Source organism: Chinchilla lanigera, unplaced genomic scaffold (genome assembly GCF_000276665.1).
Source record: "Chinchilla lanigera isolate Chin_1 unplaced genomic scaffold, ChiLan1.0 scaffold00009, whole genome shotgun sequence".
Classification (NCBI taxonomy): domain Eukaryota; kingdom Metazoa; phylum Chordata; class Mammalia; order Rodentia; family Chinchillidae; genus Chinchilla; species Chinchilla lanigera.
In genome coordinates, this window is record NW_004955410.1 from 24687497 (window position 1) to 24709898 (window position 22402).

The 22402-nt window shown below is 42.2% G+C and overlaps 1 protein-coding gene across 1 annotated transcript in view; it reads right to left on the reverse strand.

Annotated features, from left to right (window-relative positions):
• The window catches only part of Rapgef5 (Rap guanine nucleotide exchange factor (GEF) 5), a 190404-nt gene that overhangs the window by 161749 nt on the left and 6253 nt on the right, over nt 1–22402 (reverse strand). Inside the window, exons 3-5 of the mRNA XM_005377379.2 lie at nt 21062–21183; nt 19415–19583; nt 7372–7438 (exon numbers count right to left, since the gene is read on the reverse strand). Coding sequence (XP_005377436.1) covers nt 7372–7438; nt 19415–19583; nt 21062–21113 — 288 coding nt within the window. The 5' untranslated portion in view covers nt 21114–21183. The remainder of the gene's footprint in view (nt 1–7371; nt 7439–19414; nt 19584–21061; nt 21184–22402) is intronic.

The window sequence follows — 22402 nt, forward strand, 5'->3', positions numbered from 1 at the left end:
TATACGTAAATATATAATGTATATGTGCACAAACACACCCATAGCCCTCTTGCTCTGTTTGCAAGGAATTCATTGAAACATATTTTACTTGTGAATGGGCTCTGCTCACTCTCATCCATCTGAATACTTTTTTTTTTTTTTGGTGCTAGGGGTTGAATCCAGAGCCTCACCCATGCTGAGCACTTACTCTACCACTGAGATATACCCCCAGCCCTTGAACAGGCCCTTTCAGTAGGCAAAACAGCATGTATTATATCGTTCACCAAAACAAAATTCTCAGAACTGGGCCTGTGATTAGATTACCACATAATTTGGGTAGGTTCAGAGAATTTCTTTGAAACTGTAGATGATGACTAATTGATGTTTAAAAGGTGGGTGCATGTGCATTTTATGATATTTGGGGATCTATTCTCAAAAAGAAGAAAACAATCCTGATGGAGAGTAGACACAGAAGCAAAACATTTTTCACTAATAAGGGATAGGAGTGTACCACCGGGCAATCTGTTCAGGTATTAACAGCCAGAGGTGTGTGACGTGTTATGGTGAGATTCCACCTAAGGAAAACTGAAAGAGCTTTAACCCGCTATCCAAATGAGCTGGACACCTACAGCACAAGGGCCAGTGCTCTTCAAGCACTCGCCAGATGAGGGCAGCACTGAAGCACAAGGAGGGAAGGAAGTAATAAGCCCCACCGCTCCTCGCACACAACGGAAATACGACAGTACCCATGTACTACAGTTCCACTGATGCTTTTTAAATACTTCTGAAATCAGACCTGACTTCTTGCATTCTCTCAGCTTTTGTCAGAACAATCTACCTGGCTCTTCCCAAAATCACATAGCAGCTACTAAGCCGGTGGGAGGAATGGAGCCAGCCTAAATGTTCCAAGTAGGAATTTCATGTTCCCCATAGGTAAGAAATATAAGGTAACAAGATGTTCATGATCCTGAGGCAGCCAGACAGAGGTTAGTCATTCCCAGGGAAGTGTCTTCCTTTTATTCTCTGAACAGACAAGCCTGCTCAGGTCTGCGACAGGCTGAGGGAAGGAGATTAACTGTACCGCACTTCTCCACTCCCCATAAAGGAGGGGGCAGATAGCCAAGAAAGGGATGAGTGGATTTAATTTAAAAATCATTTCTAAATGTGCTTTTAAACAGTTATCATTTGAGCTCATCATGTCTTCTTTCACTGCCGCTTGCCTAAGACTCCTCCTAGCCCTTACTAACTCGGCACATGGTCTTGTAAACATGTCTCTCACATTGTTTTCAAAGATTCATCAAAATCCAATCTCATGTTATCCTGCACTTGGAACCAGTACCCATTTGAAAGTTTCCCATTTAAAAAGCTGTCACTACTTTCTTTAGACACTATGCTCAAAAAGGAATTGCTCCAGAGTTTCAAATCCAAACTTGAGTCAGCAAGAACTAAAGGAATTCTAGCCACTTTACGTCCTCCCTGCTCCAAGAAAGGTTGTAAGCAGAGTCCTGTAAAAGAGCCACCCTAAAGAAAATGAAATTTTAGGTGAGAAATGAGACACAGCAAAGGGAGGAGGAGCTTTACACTGATGAAAGAAAAAAAATGAGAGAACAGAATCAAGAAGACAGAGGAATGAGAAGTTGGTGAGTTTGGGTCTTTGAATTCCACAGTTGCAGGGTTTCACAGACAGGACAATTGGGTCTCCTGCAGACCTGGCTGCTGGTAGCTCCCTAACAAGTACTGTCCAAGAGAATTCTGTCCGATCTTTCACAAATGGAGAAGGGACCAAGAGATGAAGGGAGGGAATAAGGAGACACAGCAGGAATTAAGATGTGTTATGTACATGTACCAACCCTCCAAAATGAATATAATCATTATGTACCACAGACATGTACTAATAAAATAAAAATTTTAAAAAGGCATGGGAGAAAAATCAGAAAAGTTAAATGCAGGCCTTAGTTAATGAGAATACAATTGATCCACTTGTCTGTCTGTAAACCAAGATTCCAGATAGGGCAAAAATGAGAACAGGACCTGAGAAAAGATGCTAGAAAGCCTAAGAGAACAAGCTCGGGGTTGATGTGAAAGAGGTGGTGTTGCACCACAACCTCTGGACATGAAGCAAGGAAGACGCCTTTGTGAAGCTAACGTGGCATAGCAAGAAGTTATAGCCACTTTTTTTCCCAGAAAAAGTAAAAAGAAAGTAAAGAATAAATTCCATAGCACATTTGTTGCTCTCTAATCCTTCCACCGAAAGTTATACATTCTAACACACTGTTTTGCTTCTTGGGGTGTTAGCAGCTCCTTGTAAGACTCCCAAGACTTACAGCAGTTGTCTTCTTAGACAGAGTTTAATGGGCAGCTAAGATTTTAGCTCAGTAGTATCTCTCATAAGAACAGTGAATTGCACCTGAAAAGCCCACAAGAAGGAATTTGGAAAACACCACTGAAAGCCTCAAAGACAAAAGTTCTACAGAAAAGTCGCATGAACTGAAGGCATGGGGGTAGAACGGAACACACAGACAGAGGACTCTCAGTGGGTGAAAACGATGAATGGCCTCAGTCTTACGAGGAATACAAGGGTGTAAGAGCGCATGCCTAGTTACCCGGTATAAGAGTACGAGATGCTGTTCTAATCCTCACTGATCGCGCTTCATGAATTCTGAACACTTCTCTGTCATTTTAATGCTGCTCTGAATTTCTGGTTATGAACTCCCTACCAGCACCACAGGAGGGCTTTGTTCTAGATACTCAGACTGTCTTCTCTATCACTGACCAAGTCACGGTGATTTTGCCGGACCAAGCAGCACAGAGGACACCCACACGCCCCTGCCCCTTTGGAAGGGCCCCTTGTGTCCACCCAGCCACACAGGCATCCAGTGTGTGCAACTCACAACACAGCCTGATGCACATCATTTCAGGAACTTAGCAGCTAGGCTGCGAACGAAAATTTCACTCACGCCTGGGGAGATGTTTATGCTTCCTTATCTCTACAATTTTAATCATGAAATCTTAGCCATAAGAAATACAAATATTCTTATAGGTTTTGAGTGTTGATTTTAAATACAAGATGCAAGCATAGAATCAGTTTCTAACTGCTATTTAAGGAGGTCCATGTTTCCATTTACTGTCTTTGGATATCGGCCAAATACTTCTAGTTTTCTTCAATGCTTCAAAGTCCAGCTTACTTCCTAAATTTACACCTTTAATACCCATGGCTTTAAAAACAATTCATAATGAATCGAAACATTTCCCTACATTTGCTTTAGTTTTGAGAGAGCACACTTCTAGATTGTAACATGAATACATAAAAGTTACCTCACTGATGATTAACACTCTATTTGTCATGAACACTAGAACTAATGTTTAAAAATAAAACTGACAGGTTCCTGCCTGGGTATGAATTACTGAATTATTATGGTGGTGGTGGTGTAACATGGCTGAAGCCCAAACCAACAGCTCATCTTCCCAGTGACCACCCCCTGCTTTGTCTCCTCCCCTCAGCCTGGAGTAAAATTTCTTCTTGCCCTTCCTGCGTGTGAAGAAATCCCCAATCAGCTCTGACATGTCACTAAGCTCACTGCTTAAGCTCCGCCCCTAGCCAGAGTCTTTATAAACCCCAGCTCCCTTGTCTAGCCTAGAGGAGTCTGGTATGTCATGCCACCCTCCCCTCTCCATGTCTGGAATAAAGCCTACCTTTTATTTGCTTTGTTCTTTTCTGCACCAGAAACCTAACAAAAATAATGCTCAGACCTTCAAGGATGGGCACTAATAAGCCAGAAAATTCAAAGGCCCTTCTTAGCTGACCAGTTTTATTGAGCATGTATTGTATCACCAGAGACTCAGTGAAAGAAGAAGTTTTTAAGTTAACAAACTGGCTGGAGATAGTAAAAAGGAGGTGATGATAGCAAGGCAGAATCCATATGTATCTCAGGGAATGTCACACTGTCTCAGGTAGCAATCCCCAGAGGGACTGTAGAGCCTTGATCTGGGGGAGAGGGCCTATTACAGCTTTCGCAGGGTGAAACTTTTTCAGTACCTAGGTTTTTGTATGTCAGATATGTAGGAGAGCCACTCTTTCCTGAGAATCTCGAGAAACATGGCTGGAACATTTTAATCGTTCATGTTTGTGTAAATTTAATAACGGTAAGTCTGACCGAACCATAAAGACACCTATGTCTGCTCATGCACTGTATTCCCATGTTCCTTTAACAGAAAACTCATTTGAATTTTCTTGCAGAGTAGAATTTCAGGTACTATTGTTTTACAGGGCAGGACCTTGCTCCTATGAACCTGATGAAGAGGGAAGGGACTAGGAAATAAACTATTGGGGTTAAAGAAATGCAGAATTCTTTAAAACAGCCATAAACAAAGGCCCCATATTTGAATTAAAAAGATGCACATACAAGAGGGCACAGTGACCTATACTGTTGGAAACTCTTGCCCCCAGGCCAGTATCCCCCCACACCTGCAAACCCTCAGAAAGCACGTTAGTTAACCCTCCAGATAGTGCATTATGGTGTCACTTTTCTTTCCTTTATCACCTTTAGGGCTCTGGTAGTGAGAACTGTTGCTTGAGTGATGAATGTGTCTTCCTTCCTGTCTGGGGGTTAGCACCTGGATGACTTTACTTTTACCAAGAGCAATAAACACATTCTGAAGAGGTCATCTACCACAACAGTTCTTCAATCAATACTTGTGGAAGGAACAACAGAATTTTATTTATTTATTTATTTTTGTCTTTTTTGAGACAGTGTCTCACTATGCAGTTCAGGCTGGCCTTGAACTCACGTATGTAGTCCAGGCTGGCCTTGAACTCGCAGTGATCCTCCTGCCTCAGCCTCCCAAGTGCTGGGATTACAGACATGTGCCACCATGCCTGGCTTGAAAAATGGAATTTTAGAACCTACAGGGACCTTACAGATGGTCCAGTTCAGCCTCATTTGGCCAAGGTCAGATTGCTGGAAAAAATAAGAATCAAGATCTTCAATCTTAGTAAGACAGATAATTTTGCTATTCCAGATTGATTAACTATCAATTTTTAAAAAATGAAAATTTCTCTTCTGCCCTTTGTTTTCAGGCCTAAATACCATTCTAGCAACTTACCTTGATTTATCTGGTCTCTTAGCTGAGGAATTTTCCCAGTAAGATTACTTCACCTAAATCTGTCTTGTGTCACCCTTGAATTTGGCTTTACAGTAAAAGCCATTCAGTTGTTTCCCTTTCCTCTCTGTCTTCTCATCTCCCTGGACCCCTCTTACTGTGGGCTCTACCATCTACTCTGCTCCTCCATCTGCAGTGTCTCTGGAGCACCAAACTTGCTGAGCTCCAGACTTCTGCCTCCAGGTCTTTCCTGAGTATTTGTATGTTCTTATTGTCTTATACTCAGGATGCCCCTCATCATCTTTTTCCACATATTTTATTCAGCTTCTTAAGAATATCACCATATGTCTATGCACTCTCACTTGGAACTCAGTCATCTGATTCCCCATCTATCTTTATCCAGTCCTGTCGATTTTTAAAAACTTATTGTGCTCCTTTGTGGACTCACCTTCTGTACTCTAGATTTTCATCAGTTTTCTTTCCTCTAACTCTTTACATTTGGGGGAGGGTCTTTTTTTTTGAGACAGGGTTTCATTATAAAGTTCAAGCTGGCTTTGAACTCAGTTTGTAGCCCTGGCTGGTCTCGAACTCACAGTGATCCTCCTGCTTCAGCCTCCAGAGTGCTGGGATTATAGGCATGTGCCACCATGCCCAGCACTCTTTACATTTCTTAAACATCTATTTCATCACATTGACCTGAAGTTCAAAAAATCCTTCACACTCCTCTGTAGGACCTTCTCTTCTAATCAGATGGGCCTATCACTATTTTCCCATTGTACTTTCTCATTCTCATACCTGCATGCAATAAACCCCACAACTAGGACACACCTTCCCAATAATCAGCCACTTGCTCAAGATGTCACTGCCTTCAGTGGTAGCTCAAGTACAGCCTCCTCCCTGAAGCTTTCTGCTATGTTTTTTGCATTTACTACCTAGATAATATTTTTTTTGTGTCCGATTTCCAAATAATTCATATGTCAACTTTTTAAGTATATGTTCTTATCTTCTCAATATGACTGCACAAACTAAGTCTTACATGTCTTTTGCCATTTCTGAAACTACCAAAGCACTATATTATGCTGTAATATATTACATTATAATATGCTGTAATATTTGTGGGGAAAAATGACACACTGCAGTTAAGAGAACATGGTTAGGAGTTTACAAAAATCTTGAGTTCAGATAGTAGCTTTGCTCCTTTCGAGCTGGGTGAAGTATTTCAACCTGTACAACCTCTTCAGTGTGTGTGTGTGTGTGTGTGTGTGTGTGTGTGTATAGAGAAAGAGTGTGTACTAGTTACTTCAGAGGGCCGCTGTATAGTTTAACAGAACATGTGTGTATAAATATATGGTATTTAACATAGTATCTGGCTCATGGAAAGTGATTTCTTTAACTCTGAATTACAATTTTGTATGTAATAGGGAAGTCCTCTTTGGTCACTGTTTTAATTTACCAAGGTCACCCTAAATATTTTTTCATAACATGCTGTAAGATTTCATTTCACAGGAAGTTTTATACCACTGATCACCATATTTAGTCAAAAATTACTTCTCTAAGTTGCTTTCCATTCAAGCAAAAAAATTTCAACCTTCAAGCTGTGCCCAGGTGGTGAGGCCTGGTATGTAACACCCTGCAGATAGTTTCATCTCTACACATCGCTCAAGCGAGCATAATTTCCCACAATTACCGTTTTATTAATGGAGCTAAAGCAGAACTAAAGAGTCCTTGGGAAGGCTAGAAAAGCTTCCAATCCATCAAGCCAGTGGATAAAAACTTTGGGGCACAGGTTTGCAAATAAAGCCTGTCAAAATAAGCTCAGTGACTAGGGTCCAAAGCCAACATTTGAATAGCAAGGCTAGTCCCAAGTGTGATCAGCGGCTTTAAAAAACACAATGGAAATGATGCATTAGGGTACATTAAAAAGCGAAGTCCTGGCCTTTTGTTGGAAGAAGTGATCCTTTTTTCCTAATGAAACAGAGGGTCTTTCACCCATTGTGTAGCAGGCCACAGTTCTTCCTAGGTTAAATCATATTAGATTCCAAAAATCAGATACTACACCTCCAATGAGGGCTTCAGGAACTTTCCACCAGGAATATCTACAATCGTGCCCGTGAGGCCACAGCAGGGCACAGAAAGTCAAAGCTATCTCTCCCTCCCCTCATCTCCAGCCTCTAACAATGATGAGCAGCCAGAGGGCAAGTCTCTCCTTACACTGCTATGGAAACTGCCTCCCTTCGAAGACCCAGTCTCATTATCTCTGCACCTCTAGGCAGGGAAATTGCATGGCCTTACCGCAGACGTTAGACGAGCAAGGATTTCATCACTGCTTTCTTCGGCATCTTCAATTTTCTGATGAGACCTTTGAAAAACAAAGAACAAATTACCCTTTGACTTTGGTTGCTCTGAGTTACCTGCCAAGTTATGAGGAATAAAGAGCTAAAAAAAGAGACATTGTCACTATGAGTAAAAGCATCCAAGTAACGAACACCAGGAAAGCCACAGAAACACAACTCTGTTGCAAGACAACTATCTGTTCCTTCAAAATAGTTAGCAACAGGGCTGGGGATTTAGCTCAGCGGCAAAAGTGCCTGCCTGGCAAGCGCAAGGTCGTGAGTTCGGTTCCCGGTACCGGAGAAAAAACCAAAGAAAAACCAAAATAGTTAGCAAGAACCTCTGAAGTGCACCACTGGAATCTCAGGGCTAAGCGCTATTCTCCAAATGCGAGCCCACAAGAGCCCCACACTCCCGATTCACAGATACAGGCATGTTCAAAAGTAGCAGAGCATGTAAGGAAGTTACCTACTGCAATTCCTTTTGATTCCAAATGAAACCTAAGTTTTGAAAATATGAAATGTGAACTTGGCACTGCCTGCAAGTTTCAGCCAGCCCAAGCCAATTTACTGTGAAATGGTCTATTTCAGGCCTACTAACGTGCTGGGAATTACGAAGGATACAAAAGCCAGAGGCACCTCCTTCTTCAAAAGACCACAGCCCATGAGCCATAAGAGTGTATGGGCACTTTGTTTAGGAAAATGCCTATTTTTAATTTAATTCATGAAAAAGATTTCATCACATAATTTTTTTATTAAAAAAATCTTTTAAGTTTTATTATTTTCCCTGGTTTGGTCAAAAGAAAAAAACTGACTAAAGCCAAACCGAATGTATAATCTTATCTCCTTGGTCTGTTTGCCCAGGCAGCCACCTTCAACCTACTTGGTGGATGTGGAGGGACTGTCGGAGCCCTGTTACCAGAACCGCAGTCCACCCACTGGAGCCTTCAGGGCAAGAGGGCTTTTCCCTGAGCGGAGGACAGTGGGGCAGTAGCTCTTTAAGACGGGAAAAACTATTTGGATCAATTCTGGCATTGGCTCCTTGTTTCTATCAATGTGAGTGAACCCCCTTTCAGGAAAAAAGTCACACCCTTTAAATCAGAGCAATGAATTACAAGCCATTGCCTTTCCAAGGACTGCAAGGTGCAGGCAGGGCAGTGCTCGGTCTGTCAAATACCTCAATTACGCAGGCAGCAGCCACGTCAAATGCCTGCTCCTGATCTGCCTGATACAAACAGTGGCAACTGAATGTCACAGCTTAGCATGTTAAAAAAAAAGTTACCTGGATAATAATGAACATTTCAGATAGTAAGTTTTATTACTAAGATTCTTCACACAGAAGGTTTCCTTACAAACTGAGAAGAGATTTGAAACCCTTAATGACCTAAGCCACCAAACCAGGCTTCTGTGACTCAGCTGAGGTGCCTGCACAGATCTGACAGGAAATTAAGAGCTGAGCGTGTTAGAGACGAGAGTGCCAAGCAAGGGCTTCTGTCGCTTGTCTGTCTCTGGAGCGAAGCGGGGGCTGGTCATGTCTTTTCATGTTTCTCAGACCCCAACAGACACCTGCAGGATTAGTTAATGGGCATGAGGCATTTTGTGCTAACACAGATTCTGTCATGAATCTGTTTTCAATAAACTGCTGAAAGGAACTTGAAATTTCAGGGGAAGCTCATGTGTCTAGGACGGGTAATGGTTATTTCATGAGCAGCGGTTGAGCTGTTGCTGCTTTAGTGACAAATAATTCACTCCCTGCTCAGAAGCAAAACTGTCTTTCATCATTCTTCCGGCACAAAACAGGAGCTGGTAAAAGTGTTTCTGAAGGAAATATGCATGAAAGAGACAGTAATGATCCTTCAGGAGCTGTCTGCAGCCTACCCCCGACGTTTACCACTTCAGTCACCATGATTTATGGAGTCACGCCCAGAACTCCCAAGTCTTTCTCCAGCTTCTGAATCCCCGTAAGCTTCCCTTATTGGCCCACCTGCCTTCTAAGTGGCTCGATGCAGCAATGCCAGGAGCTTCATTTTCACTCACATGGGGATCTCACAGGCTCCTAACTGAACCTAACTCACACTGACCCTTCTGGCCTCACGAGGGTCTCAGCTTTGCCTATGGCGTCTTAAGGTGTCCCTCCTGTGCTCCCCCCCTCAGCCACCAGATCCTGTCCCCTCCCTCCCTTGAGCTTTGCTGTCCCTCAGTCCCTCCCTGCTACCCCTCTCTGACCATCTAGGCCCTGAACTTCTCTCCAAGTTCATCTCACCTGGAGTAGGGGACGCTCAGGGGACCAGGACTGGAGAGCACAGGCAAAATGCCCAAAACTATCAGATGCATCTCTCATTCAGCGCATTTTTGCAAAACGAAGATAAACACTGATTGTTATGTGCGCAGATGCACATCAGCTCAGCCGAGGAAAGACAAAGTTCTCATTTACCAGATCAAAGCAGGTAATGAAAATAGATGGGGCAGAAAAGAAATCAAGGGTGGTATTTGCATATTTTCCATTATTACTGATGGGAATTGTGCTGTTCAGTGAATAAAAGAGAAAAGGTGTGCTGCTTCTAAGTCTGTGGTGAGAGAAGGGAAACGAGGCAACTCTGGCTGGAATCACTGCATGGTGGCAGTGATGGTGACGGAAAGAGAGCTTCCCCAAGGAGAAGCTCCCATCCCCAAGAGTTTGTGCCAACAGGCACCCCGTTAGGAACTCCAGGGGTGCTTCTCAAAGCCTCCGCGGATGGACAGTCCAAGGCAGATCTGGTAATTCTTCAAGAGAGAGTGCCGAGTCCTGGAGCTAGAGACTGACATCTTACAAGGTCTAAGCATACTACTGTAAGGATACAAGGGAAGCAAAACCTAAAGGCCTCTGCTCTTGCCCTTCTAACCAGGGAACTAGACACATCATTCCATTCACCCCAAAAGAAAATATCAAAACAAAAGGCCTTGCCCTTCCTAAAGTCTTCCCCACCTTAATTGAGGGCAACTCTTTCCAATTACAAGTCACCAGTGACCTCTGTCCTAACCCCTACCACACACCCTGCATTATGTCCAACTTGAGATCCTTCTAGCTCTTCCTTCAAGGCCTTACAGTACTTCCTATTTGACCACACCCCCCACCAATCACTCTCACTGTGGTCCCAGTCACAGCATCTCAAACCTGGGTCTAGGAGCCACAGCAGTCTTCCCAAAATATAAATTAGAGCATGTCCTACCTCTGTTCAAAAATCCTTGAGTGACTCCCTACCATATTCAGCATGTTTTATTCATACTTAATTAATATTGTATATATTCAAGATGCACTATGTGACGATTTGAATTCCATACACAATGTAGAGTGATTCGCACCACTACCCATGCCGTGCATTGGATCCCCACGATGTGCTCAACTTACAACTGAAAGTTTGGACCCTTCGATCAACATCTTCCCATTTTTCCTGCCCATAACACCAATATTCTGGAAGGGACTGTTTTACCTAACAAAGCAAATTCCCATGAAAAAAGAAAAGAAAGACGGTAGAAAAATGAGAATTAGTACTTTTGAGATCTTGATACATATACACAAATACCTGTTTACCTTCTTCAGTTTTTCATAATATGAGGCCACTGTTACTCTGACAGTAAATTTACCCAACACTAGTAAACTGTGAATGTGACAGATTTCATTAAGGGTCCAGGGTACACAGGGATGCACTAACCTAAGGTTACATAAAACCAGTTATTGCTGTTATCTTTTTTTTTGTATTTATTTTTAGGATGTGAAGATTAATGCTCAATATCTAATTAAACAGCTGCATTTCAAATGCTAATACAACCAAACCGAAGAGTTCAACTTTTGCTACAATTCCTGTGCTACTCGTAAATACAGAGTTACTCTGCTAAGCAATCTGTTCCCACACCTGGAGTAAGCCTTGCCTATAAACAACGGAAATTTTAGAAACTTTGGAGGACTCAGTACTTCCTTGGGAGAGGGCATAACGAGCAACAACAACAAAGACTACGAACAGCTGATTTTATAACATTTTGTATAAAAACAATTTAAAGAGATAAACGGAAAATTTCTTCCCCTAGGATCCCAACACAAAACTTGTGCCAAGATCCACTGTGAAAAAAGTTTTGACAAACACTCCAAAAATATTTGGTTTACCCAGCTAGTATTTCTTCTTCTCTTGGTATCATGAGAATGTAATTAGGAGAAGTCAGAAGCACAAAACAAAGGGTATAGGCTTGGGACACAGGGACGGCAACTCTGAACTTGAGCTGCCAGGTCAGAGGCTGTGAATGCGGCCCCTTCCAGGAGCTGAGGATTTCAATGAATTTCTCATGCTGCTTCCACATGTCAGGTGGAAAAGGAAAAATGAGGCAGGTTAAGGAGAAGAAAGGGCACAGAGGCGAGAAGGTATCGGGGGTAACAGTGATGCTGTGTTATGTAGGATGCTAAAGGGGATACAGGGATCTAATTTTGGAAGCCATCACTGTAGGACTGATAATAAATGCATCACTCACTGGATATGTCCAGAGGGCGTAGCCAGAGCAGAGAAAGCAGAGTAAACCAAATACTGAGCTTAGGACATGTCAGATTTAGAGGTCAGTGCTTTAAAATATATGTTCTATTATTAGTTAGGAATGGCCAGCCTGAATATTCAGAGATCAACAGATCCAGAGATAACTGCCATTAAAAGGCAGCTTGTTACTCACAATCCCCAAGAGGAAAGGGCATGTCACCCCATGAGAGGCACAGGGCAGGCATCAGGGTCATTCAGGAGGCAGAGGAAATGAGGGAAAAATGTAGAACATTGTGTGTGTGTGTGTGTGTGTGTGTGTGTGTGTGTGTGTGTGATTCCTGTAGTAACAAGGGAAATAGGACAAACAGGCTAAGGATTGAGTAATTTGAATAATTTCACTAGCCCTGGAGCAGAGAGGCTGCCTGCAGTTGTATAGAACTGGATGATTAGGGTTGGTGGCAAGGGGCCCAGAGAATGCAAGTCCTAAAAGTACAGGTGGCTGGGATGTGTGCTCTGGGTTTGTTGATTCACATGAGGTATGACAGAAAAATATAGTGTGTGTTTACATTTTAAAAATATATTAAGTAAAAGACAGATTTCCATTAATCTGCCTCAAAACACTACTTCTCACTTAAAACACACTTACCCATCATTCTGGCCACCTTCAGAAGCAGTTCTGGAAGTCCTTTTGGTTGAGTTATTATAACCGCTTTGATGTCCTGGATAGATCAAAAATGTTTACCTTTTGTAGTCACTTTGGTTTTTCTTTTTCTTTTTCTTTTTTTCCTCTTTTTTTTTGGTCTTTTTGAGACAGGGTCTCACTATTCAGTTCAGGCTGGCCTTGAGCTCACTTTGTAGCCCAGGCTGGTCTCAAACTGCAACAATCCTCCTGCCTCAGTCTCCTGAGTGCTGGGATTACAGGCATGTGCCACCAAGCCCAGCTGTAGTCACTTTGATTTTGGACAAGAGGCAGAAATTAAGTGATGTCAGATCCACTGAATAAGGGGGACGAGGACACACTGAATGTTTTTGTTTTGTTTTTGAGATGGGGTCTTGAGATGTAGTTCAGGGTAGCCTAGAACTCACAGCAATCCTCACGTCTCAACCTCCCAAGTACTGTGATTATAGGCGTGTGCCAGCATGTCAGGCTAACACCGAATGCTTTGTACAAGCCTCCCTTCCCATTACATGGCACTGGGCAGCAGCACTCACTGTATTTTTTATCATACTTCATAAGAGAAACAGAAAAGAAGACTTCCAGAACTGCCTCAGAAAGTGGCAAGAATGACAGGATAAGTGTGTGAGAAGCAAGGGGGAATGTCTGCAGAGGGATTAACAGCAATGTGTCTTTTACTGTATAAGTTTTTAAACTTAAATATTCACTGTACGTTTCAAGCACCCCTTGTATATAAAAGGTGTGCTCACAGGTAAATTCTTTCCTACTTCTGTGAATTGACTGGTTCTATAAGACACAGTCTCTCCAGGGAAAGCAAGGCCCCAGATGTGGTTAGCATGGTCAAGAGGAGGAAAAATAAGCAAAGGAGCCTGAAAAAGGCAAGCGATGTTATTCCAGGAACCAAGTGAATGAACAACTGCTTCCAGAAAGGCAAGATCAGCTGTACCAAACAATGCTGACATGTCAGATGAGACCTGCACTGGCTCAATTAACTTTGTCATCACTGACGCACAATACCCAACCCGACAACCGAAAGGAGGCGGGCTTTGCTTCTGCTCATATTTTCAGTCCCTGGTCAGCTGGCTAGCAGAGCGACACAGGTGAAGAAAGTTGCTCGTGTCACAGCGACTAGGAATTAGAAAGCAAAAGGCGGGGCCAGGAAGGGAGGCGCACTCTTCAGGTCACTCCCCAGTGACCTCCACTTCCAACCAGGCCCCTCTTCTTCACAGCAAGGTAGCTGTAGCACCCCATGTTCAACCACCTTCTAAAAGCACTGCTTGGGAGCAAGTAGGACTTTGGGGTCATTCTCCATTGAAACTGTAACAAGCATTGAAAATCAACCATTGCCTTTGACCGCTGTCATCATGACAAGGGTGCGCCCACTATAGAAAGGGACCACCCTGACACCAGAGGTCCCAGGTGGTCCCTGTCAAGGCCAAGGAGCCCCAGCACTCCTCAGGTACCCAGGGGCTGCACAGAGGGAACAGAGAGAAATAAAGAAGAACGGAGATCAAAAACATGCTAAGCAGCTTAAAGGGGGCTTTAAAGATTATTATATTACAGACCTGGCTGCGCAGGCACCCAGGGAGGCAGGCAGGCCACAGGGGCCCACTCCGGGAGGCGGCGCAGTCACCTGGAAAAGTGGGCAGCAGGCGCCCGGGAAGCAGCATGGAGACGTGTGCCGGCCCTAGGGCCAGCCCCTGCTGAGCAGTCAAGAAATGCCATGGCACAGAGAAGCACTGACACAACAGGCCCGCCCGGAGACGTGCATGAACCATCCCGACATGGAGAAACCTCTGGGAAAACATGCCACATGGCAGGTTGCTCTTGGCCCTGCCTTTGAGAGCCAGAAAGGTCTGGAGTCAGCGGACGAGCAGCTGAAGAACAAGGACTCAGAGAACACAAGAGTACCGACACCTGACGACTCAGAGGTCAAGTTGACTGGGGATGCAGGAGCCATTCAGGAGCTGGAAATCGGGAGGACTTTGCACAAAATACCTGGGGAGACACCCCTGGAGGCCATTCTTCCCCTAACCGTACAGGCTGCAGCGGAGGAGCAAGTGGAACTCCAGAGAGGTCTGCACTGAGACTTCATGGATTACATGGGTGCCCAATATTCAGATTCTGTAGAGCCACCTTCATGGAGAAGGTACATGTCTAGGTCACCTGCATGGGACACTTCGCACCTGATAGTGCTGAGACTCACTAGCGGGCCAAGGACTTCATCCACATGTTCCGGCCGCCTGTGTTGACGGTTGGGGAGAGGACACTTAGTGGCTGTGGGATCCCAATGCACTGGGAGGTTGGAGAGAATACCCCTCTGCTTTGTTAGACAAGAGGCACTGATAAAGCATACTTCCCTGGATGCCAGGTCAGTAGAGGGACAAACTACTCTTAAAGATAAGTTTATTACTCAATCAGCCCCAAATAGCAGAAAAAAGCTACAAAAAATGGCTTTTGCCCCAGATAGCTCACCTGAGATGTTAGTAAGAATTGCCTCCTCAGTATTTTATACAGTATTTTATACTCCATGAGGAGGAGGAGGCCAAGGAGAGAAAACAAAGAGACCGAGAAAAAACAGCTGCCTTTGTTGCAGCACTAAGAGAAACAGACCCTGAGTCTGATTCTCGGGGCCCCAAGAAGAACTCGTTGACTACATTCATCTGCTACCACTGTCAAAAGCCAGGCCATCTCAAGAGGGACTGCCCTAAGAAGCCCCCTGGGCCATGCCCTGACTGTAAAGGTGACCACTAGAGTTTGGACTGCCCTGTGATGCGAAGGCCCCAGAGCTCAGATCCCCCAATCAGCTGGTCCAACAGGAATGAAGGGGCCCAGGGCCTACTCTGCCTTCTCCCTCTGGCCAGACCGTTATCTTCAAGGAAGAGCTCCACGTAATCATGACTATAGAGGAAAAAGTAAACAGCCTATTGCTGGACCCTGATGCTAGTCTCTCAGTCCTTCTTTTCAATCCTGGCCTTCCTTCCAGCCATCACATCTCAGTGAAAAGAGTCACTGATGAGGAGGTAATCCGCTATTTTTCACAATCCTTAGGCTGTAACTACTTGTTAGACCTTTCTTGCATATCTCTGTTTTCCTGAGAAACCACTTTGAAGATACCACCATGTATTACAGCAGCCACTGATAATTTCCTACCAATCTGTCCATAAGGCTGTAATATTTCTATTGTTCCTATGCTATTTTGTAAATGGATGTATGTTTATTACTATGTGTTTTCAACAACAACCATTGAGCATATTAATGATTATTTAATTGATCACTCATGTATAGCTCTATTTGTTTTCCCTAGAAACCAGTTTGAAGAAACCAAAGTATAGTACAACAACCATTGATAATTTCCTACCATTTTTGTCTATAACTCATTATTGTCTATTTGTTTTCCTGAGAAACTATCTTGAAGATACCAAGAGGTAAAATAACAACCATTGATAATGTCCTACCACTTTGTCTGTAATTCAGTAAATCCCCCTATTACTATGTTATCCTTCTTTTACTCTTTTAAATAAATTTTTAAAAAAAAATTATTATATTACAAAAATGTCACTGCATTAGGCTAGGACTGTGAGATTTCTTTTCCTCTTCTCTGGCTCCCAACAGGATGGGGACTCATCTAGACAATCAACATCAGATCTCTTAGCAAAAGACAAGGAGGCTACATTCTTCTTTACTATCTGAGTCAAATTTTAGTAATTCTCTGTTGCTGAGTCAAATTTTAATAATTCTCTGCAAGTCCTTGAATAATGATGAAAGTGTCCACCACTTGGTTGTTGGTTAGAGTTTCATGCACCCGAGCTTCACAGACTGTTCCCAGGGCCCATCCCCAGCCCCTGGGGAGTTGTGGTAATGACAGCTGAGTTCCAAGAGTCAAGCTTCCCCACAGCTGCAATTCTCTAGCAAGTTACTGATAGGGAGAAACGTCTTAGGAGTCCTGCAGGAATTATTAGGCTACTTTCCCCTCTATGCTGTTACCTCTTGCTGTTACTTCATCATTCTTCATCAATGCTCTCCCTTTCCCCACTCAAAACAAAAAAATTAGTAGCAGCTTCCTTCCCCCTCCTGCTTTAAACATTCCGTTTTAAAAGAACAAATCTTCATTATGCTTCTCTTTTTAGAAATACATTTATACAGAACAGAATTCTCTTTACTGAGACATTAAGTGGTTTTCTTCCATTATTTTAAAGACACTTACAGAGAAGATGGATAATTAGAAGGATGTAATGCGGATCTACATAGGTGGACTGTAATAGCTTTCAAATACCAAAAAGGTTGCTAAAAGGTCCACAAGATAGGCGCTTTCACCTCATAAATGGAGAAGACAAGAATCAAGAGGACATCAAAGGGCATTTTACTAGAATGAATAAAAATGAAACAACACAGGGCTAAAGAGGACATAGAATGAGGGATTTACTAAAAAATACAAACAAAGAGCAGGAAGTTATCAAAAGCAAGATCAATGCAGACTGGACATGAGGTAGGATTTGGGTTCCTGGCTGAGAGTTGGGTAGAACTGAACTAGCAAGATTTTTAAAAAGAAGGACAAGGAGAAGGAGACAGAGGAGAGAACAGAAGCATTCCACAGGCAGCGGGGAATACCTGGCATGGGCTGGAGGCTAAAAAAGGCAGAGACTGCCAGGTTAGAGCAGGAGTTCTGATGGGACAGATGCATGGTACTCTGGAAAGGGCTTTGACAATGGAACTGAAAGAGGTCAGTATCTCTGAAAGAGGTCAATATCTCTGGGCGTCTAAGTTTCACTGGCTGTTAGTCTGGGTAACTCAAAGCTCAGCTTTTCAAAGAGTCAAAGCCAGTCACGACGTTTTATAATAGCATAGGAGCTGGCTTATAATTCTAGTATAGGAAAACAAAAAGATATCCCCCTCTCTTCAGAAGAGACTTGCAATGGGTCAGTAATTTTTCTTTCTACACTTAGTGCCCATAGTATGGCACAGGCAGGTCCCTTGGGCCCCAGTGACCACTTATCTGTGGGAGTCGGTGATCACTCGCAAAAGCACTTGTTCACACCAAGAGGAAAAAATGTTGCTGGTAAACACAGCATGCTATAGTGCATCTCAACTTGAGAGCTTGACACTTGTATTTATAGTGATCAGTGTGACAAAGCACTGCAGGTAATCTGGAATTAATATTAGGGCTCCAATTTTAAAACTGTTTTCATTTTCAGAAATTAGAATAGTTGAGGGTTTATAGGAAGGTCATTTCCCTCACTAGCATTCCAGCTTGCGTCTGGGTCGGGGGAGGGAGGATTAATCATGACTGTCTGCACAGTTATCTCCACTGCTCTCCTGCCCCTGTTGATCTGGGCGTGTGTGGGGATGCACACACCTCCACCTGTGTGCAGGACAGGAAATGGGTGAGAAGAGCCGCTGGAGTATGCCAGTCCTTTAGAGTCAAACCAGTCACAGCCACTGTAGTTTAAGGGCAGGCCATGGCATTGCAGAAAGCTCGTTAGAGTTTACTTAAATGCTCTTTGACATTTCTTAGGACGTTTCTGACCTGTATTAAGCTTGGATTACAATAAGGAACATTTCCCATACTCAGCCTGATTGAATAACATTTGGATTTTGTTTTACCACTGGGAGCCCCTCTGTAAACAGTGGTTGTGGGAAATCCATAACAATTTCACAGCTCAGCCTAACACTTTTACAGCTTTTGTTTATAATTCCTCAGAAGGAGATGCCAGAATGACCCCCATAACTTGTGAGGGCGCACCACAGCCGATGATAAGAGCAGAGGTGTCAGAACTAGATGGACACAGATTCAAACACTAAGACTCTCTTGCTACTTGTGTGACCCTGAACAGGGTACCTGACCTCTGTCCCTCAGTCTCCTCACTTACAAAATAGGGGTAAGTAATTCCTGTCGTACAGAATTCTGAAAGGGAAATAAGGCATTTATTTAGCATAGTACCTCACATAAAATATATTCTGTGCAATCAATCTTTCTATTAATACAGTGTCTCATACATATTCTAAAACTTCCCTTTTGCTAAAAATAGATGATATAATATACTCAACTGTATTAACTATTCAATATTGTCACTTTAAGAGTAACCTGTCTCTGTTACAGTTAGGTAGATGTTTCTCTCTGAACTTACTTTCTTACCTAAGGAAGGAGGACAATTCTACGTGACCTACTAATACCACACAACTGAAAGAGTCAACAATCAGGGAAAGTATTCTAAAACCTGAGATGTTCCACCTATATAAAAGTTTTCAACTGAAATTTGATTTTTAACTCCTGTATCAGAAATAAACTTGTCATTATCAGCATCAATAAAGGCATGTCAGAATCTCCTTATCATGACGCAAGACCTGTTCCCAAACCTCCTCTGATTAATTTTATTCTTATAGTGATTCAGTGTCTTCATGTGATAATGATTCACATATTTTAATTTGCCAAATGTTGCTTCTACATTATTTTCAGGAAGGTCTGTTGGATCTTCCTTAGCAGTCACGACTTGGATAGTGGATAAGATGTGAGTTACTATTTCATTCCAACTTAAGCCCAATCATATGTTAATTCCTAATTTAGATCGTCTACTCTTATAGGTATGGAAAATCAGAAGCAGTGTGGTGCAGCTGATGAGACAAGGATGTCTGGGATTTGCGCACCAGTTCAGTTTTTTAGGAGCTGGATTTAATCTTCACAAATTTATTTTCTCTTCCCGAACTTGCATGTGAAAAATGGGAATAGCTCATCCACCTCTTGAAGAAGGTAGTAAAACAACAGTTGCCTGACACAAGATGTCGTCTGCAAGTAAGAATAATCTAACTACGCACAGACAGCATCTACTTACAGCTCACAGATGCCAGCCCTGGCAGGAATGAGAGGCACAAGCTGCAGCAGAAGTTTGACACCATTCTGCCATTCTTCTTCTCTCTCAAATTCACAGTACAAGTAGCTGCACTCATCAGATGAAAACTGATAGAAAACATAATTATCTTGAAAGTAGAGATGTTGGTCCACTGTTGGAAACAAAAAACAGAAAGGTGTGGATTATTATTAAATATATTGTTTAGGGAGTCATAAATCAAATAATATATTGAAAGCTCTAATAATTATACAGGAGAAGCCAGAAGTAGGACTATACTTATACATTCTAACCTCACTTATGCTTACAATCTCACTGAATTTAAAAGGATTTACTGGCTAACCTATTCTTACTACTTGAAGTTTTGGCCAGCATATTCACACATATTTTATAATTTTTCTGCTGCACCAATAAATGCCAATGTAATCAGTGTCAATTCAAAAAAGATAGTAAAAAAGTGCTTTTTAGTGTCTCAAAGCGAGCTAATATATTTCATTTCTTTGGTGATATACAAATAGAACATGACAGTAAGTTTAGCAAGTAGTGGATCTCAACTAAGAGTGACTATGCCCCCTGAGGGCACATTTGGTGACATTAAGAGGCCTAACTGGTGTGTGTGTGTATGTATGTGCAGACACACTGACATCCCGAAGGCAGAAGAAAAAGGTGCTACGAAAAATCCTATAATGTACAGGATAGCCCCCAGAAACCACGAACTGTCCCATCCAAAATGTCAGTGCTGCCAAGGTTTGAAAACCCTGTTTTAAAGGAATCAAAAGTTGAAAATTTTGCCAAAAAGCATTAGCATAAAACACTGCTAACCAAAAGCCTGGACCCAGCAAATAAAGCTAATAATATCTCCATTCCTCACAAGTAATTAACTGATTTCCTACATAAGAGTATTAGAAGCTAGGTATTGCTGTCTAAGAAGATTACAACCACATTCTCATCTGTATCGTTCTTTTGCCATGGCACTGGGGTTACGTCCTCAATATTCATTAGTGAGAAGAAAGGGGCTTCTCCATAAGCAACCAGCACCTGAGAGATTGAGCTAAATAAAGAAACCAGATTGCTTGGCTGCTAATCCTTCAATTCCCTGCGCTCAACTAAGGAAAGAGATATTGCCGCCTATTTTAGTTTCTCCTTAACATCTACAGTATTTTTCTGTCCCATTTAAACAGCTAAACCTTCATAGGTCACATCTCTAAGTGTTCATGATTACTGATTCAATTAAAATGGCATACACATCCCGCTCAGAAAAGCAGTTTCTGATGATTACTCTAGTGCAGGAAGATAAATACACATTTAGAGCAACTAAAGCTGTCACTGATTAAAAAAAAAGTTTATGAGCATATTTTAAGTAGAAACAGGAGGAAGGTTAAGGGAAAGACTTTTACAGGTCTTAGTCTAAAAATCAACAAGTACCTAATTATTTTTTCAAAACATTTAAGAAACAAGTGACTACCAAAGATGACCTGTCATTTTTACTTAGAACATAAGAAAGAATGCAAGCGTTTACCTTCAAAAGCAATTTCCATCCAGTTTATAATATCCCCTAGAAAACCAAGTGTATCTTGGCATAACACTGTGATAAAACAATGATGCTGTGTCTTTGCGACACATGACACTAACCTGATGACATAATCCCCATGTCCAAAAGGAGCTGCCAGACCCCTATGGCCATAGCTCTGCACGGAACAAAAGGACAGTGCTCTAGAAGCCAGTCGACCAGCTCTGACCCAACACAGCTTCTCCTGGACAAAAACAAAGCCATTCACAATAAGACACTGCTGACACCTTTGCCAAAAAATTAACATTATATACCACCCATTTCATGGGCTTGTGTTTTAAAACAAGGAAGCCAAAAATAAATGTCATAACTTATTTGCCTTTCATTTACTTTTATGTTTATTTTTGTCTTTTTTGAGACAGGGTCTCACTATGCAGTTCAGGCTGGCCTTGAGCTCACTTTGTAGCCCAGGCTGGCCTTGAACTCACAAGATTCTCCTGCCTCAGCCTCCCAAGTGCTGGGATTATAGGTGTGCACCACCATGTCCAGTTTTACCTTTCAGATTGTTTCACTATCACTTCCTTGGGAAAAATTAGGAATCAAACTCTTGTGACCTATAGGTAGTACTCATATATCTTTCTAAATGAACACTACTCATTTTTGCCACTACCAAATAATTTTTAGGGAAGCAGGAAAGCATAACTATTAGAACAGTCCAGGCCCCACAGTGAGTCCTTGAACTGTAATTCGTTTGAATGAATGAAGGAATACATTTAGCATTCCTTTAATGTTTCTGTGTTGGTAAGCCACACACATCAAGTTGATGGTGATAAATTTTGATTCAACCGTTTATAGGTTTTTATCTAGTTCCTTTGGGAACAAAACAACTCAAAGAAGATTACACAAAATTGGGAACCTTTGCTAGGAATAGTGGCATACTCCTGTAATCCCAGCATTTGGGAGCCTGAGGCAGGAGGGTCACTGTGAGTTCAAGGCCACCCTGGACTACAGAATGAGATCCTGTCTCAAAAAACAAACAGACAAAAACAAAATCAAAAACAAAACAAGACCATTCAAGGCAGTATGAAGTTTTGTTTGCCAGTCTTCAAAGATTAAACACTAAAATTTGTTTCAAGGAACAATAAATTTGATTGTTCATCTTTCTAATATAATCTGAGGCAATCTAGTTAAGCAGATCATAAACCCACAAAATCCAGATATGTGTGGATATCCAGATATCCACCCTACTAAACACACACACAAATCATCCCTGTAATCTGTCTTAAAATATACAATTATGGTGCCAGTCTGGATATTACAAGCAGTATCTTCATACCTACTTTCCCATCTGTGTTGCTTTCAAAGGAAAAATAAAAGAAAACATTCTCAAATATATTTTTTGGCTTGCAGAAATGTCATTGTATTCTATCCTCTCTTATGAGAAAAGATCACTGAAGTGTTAG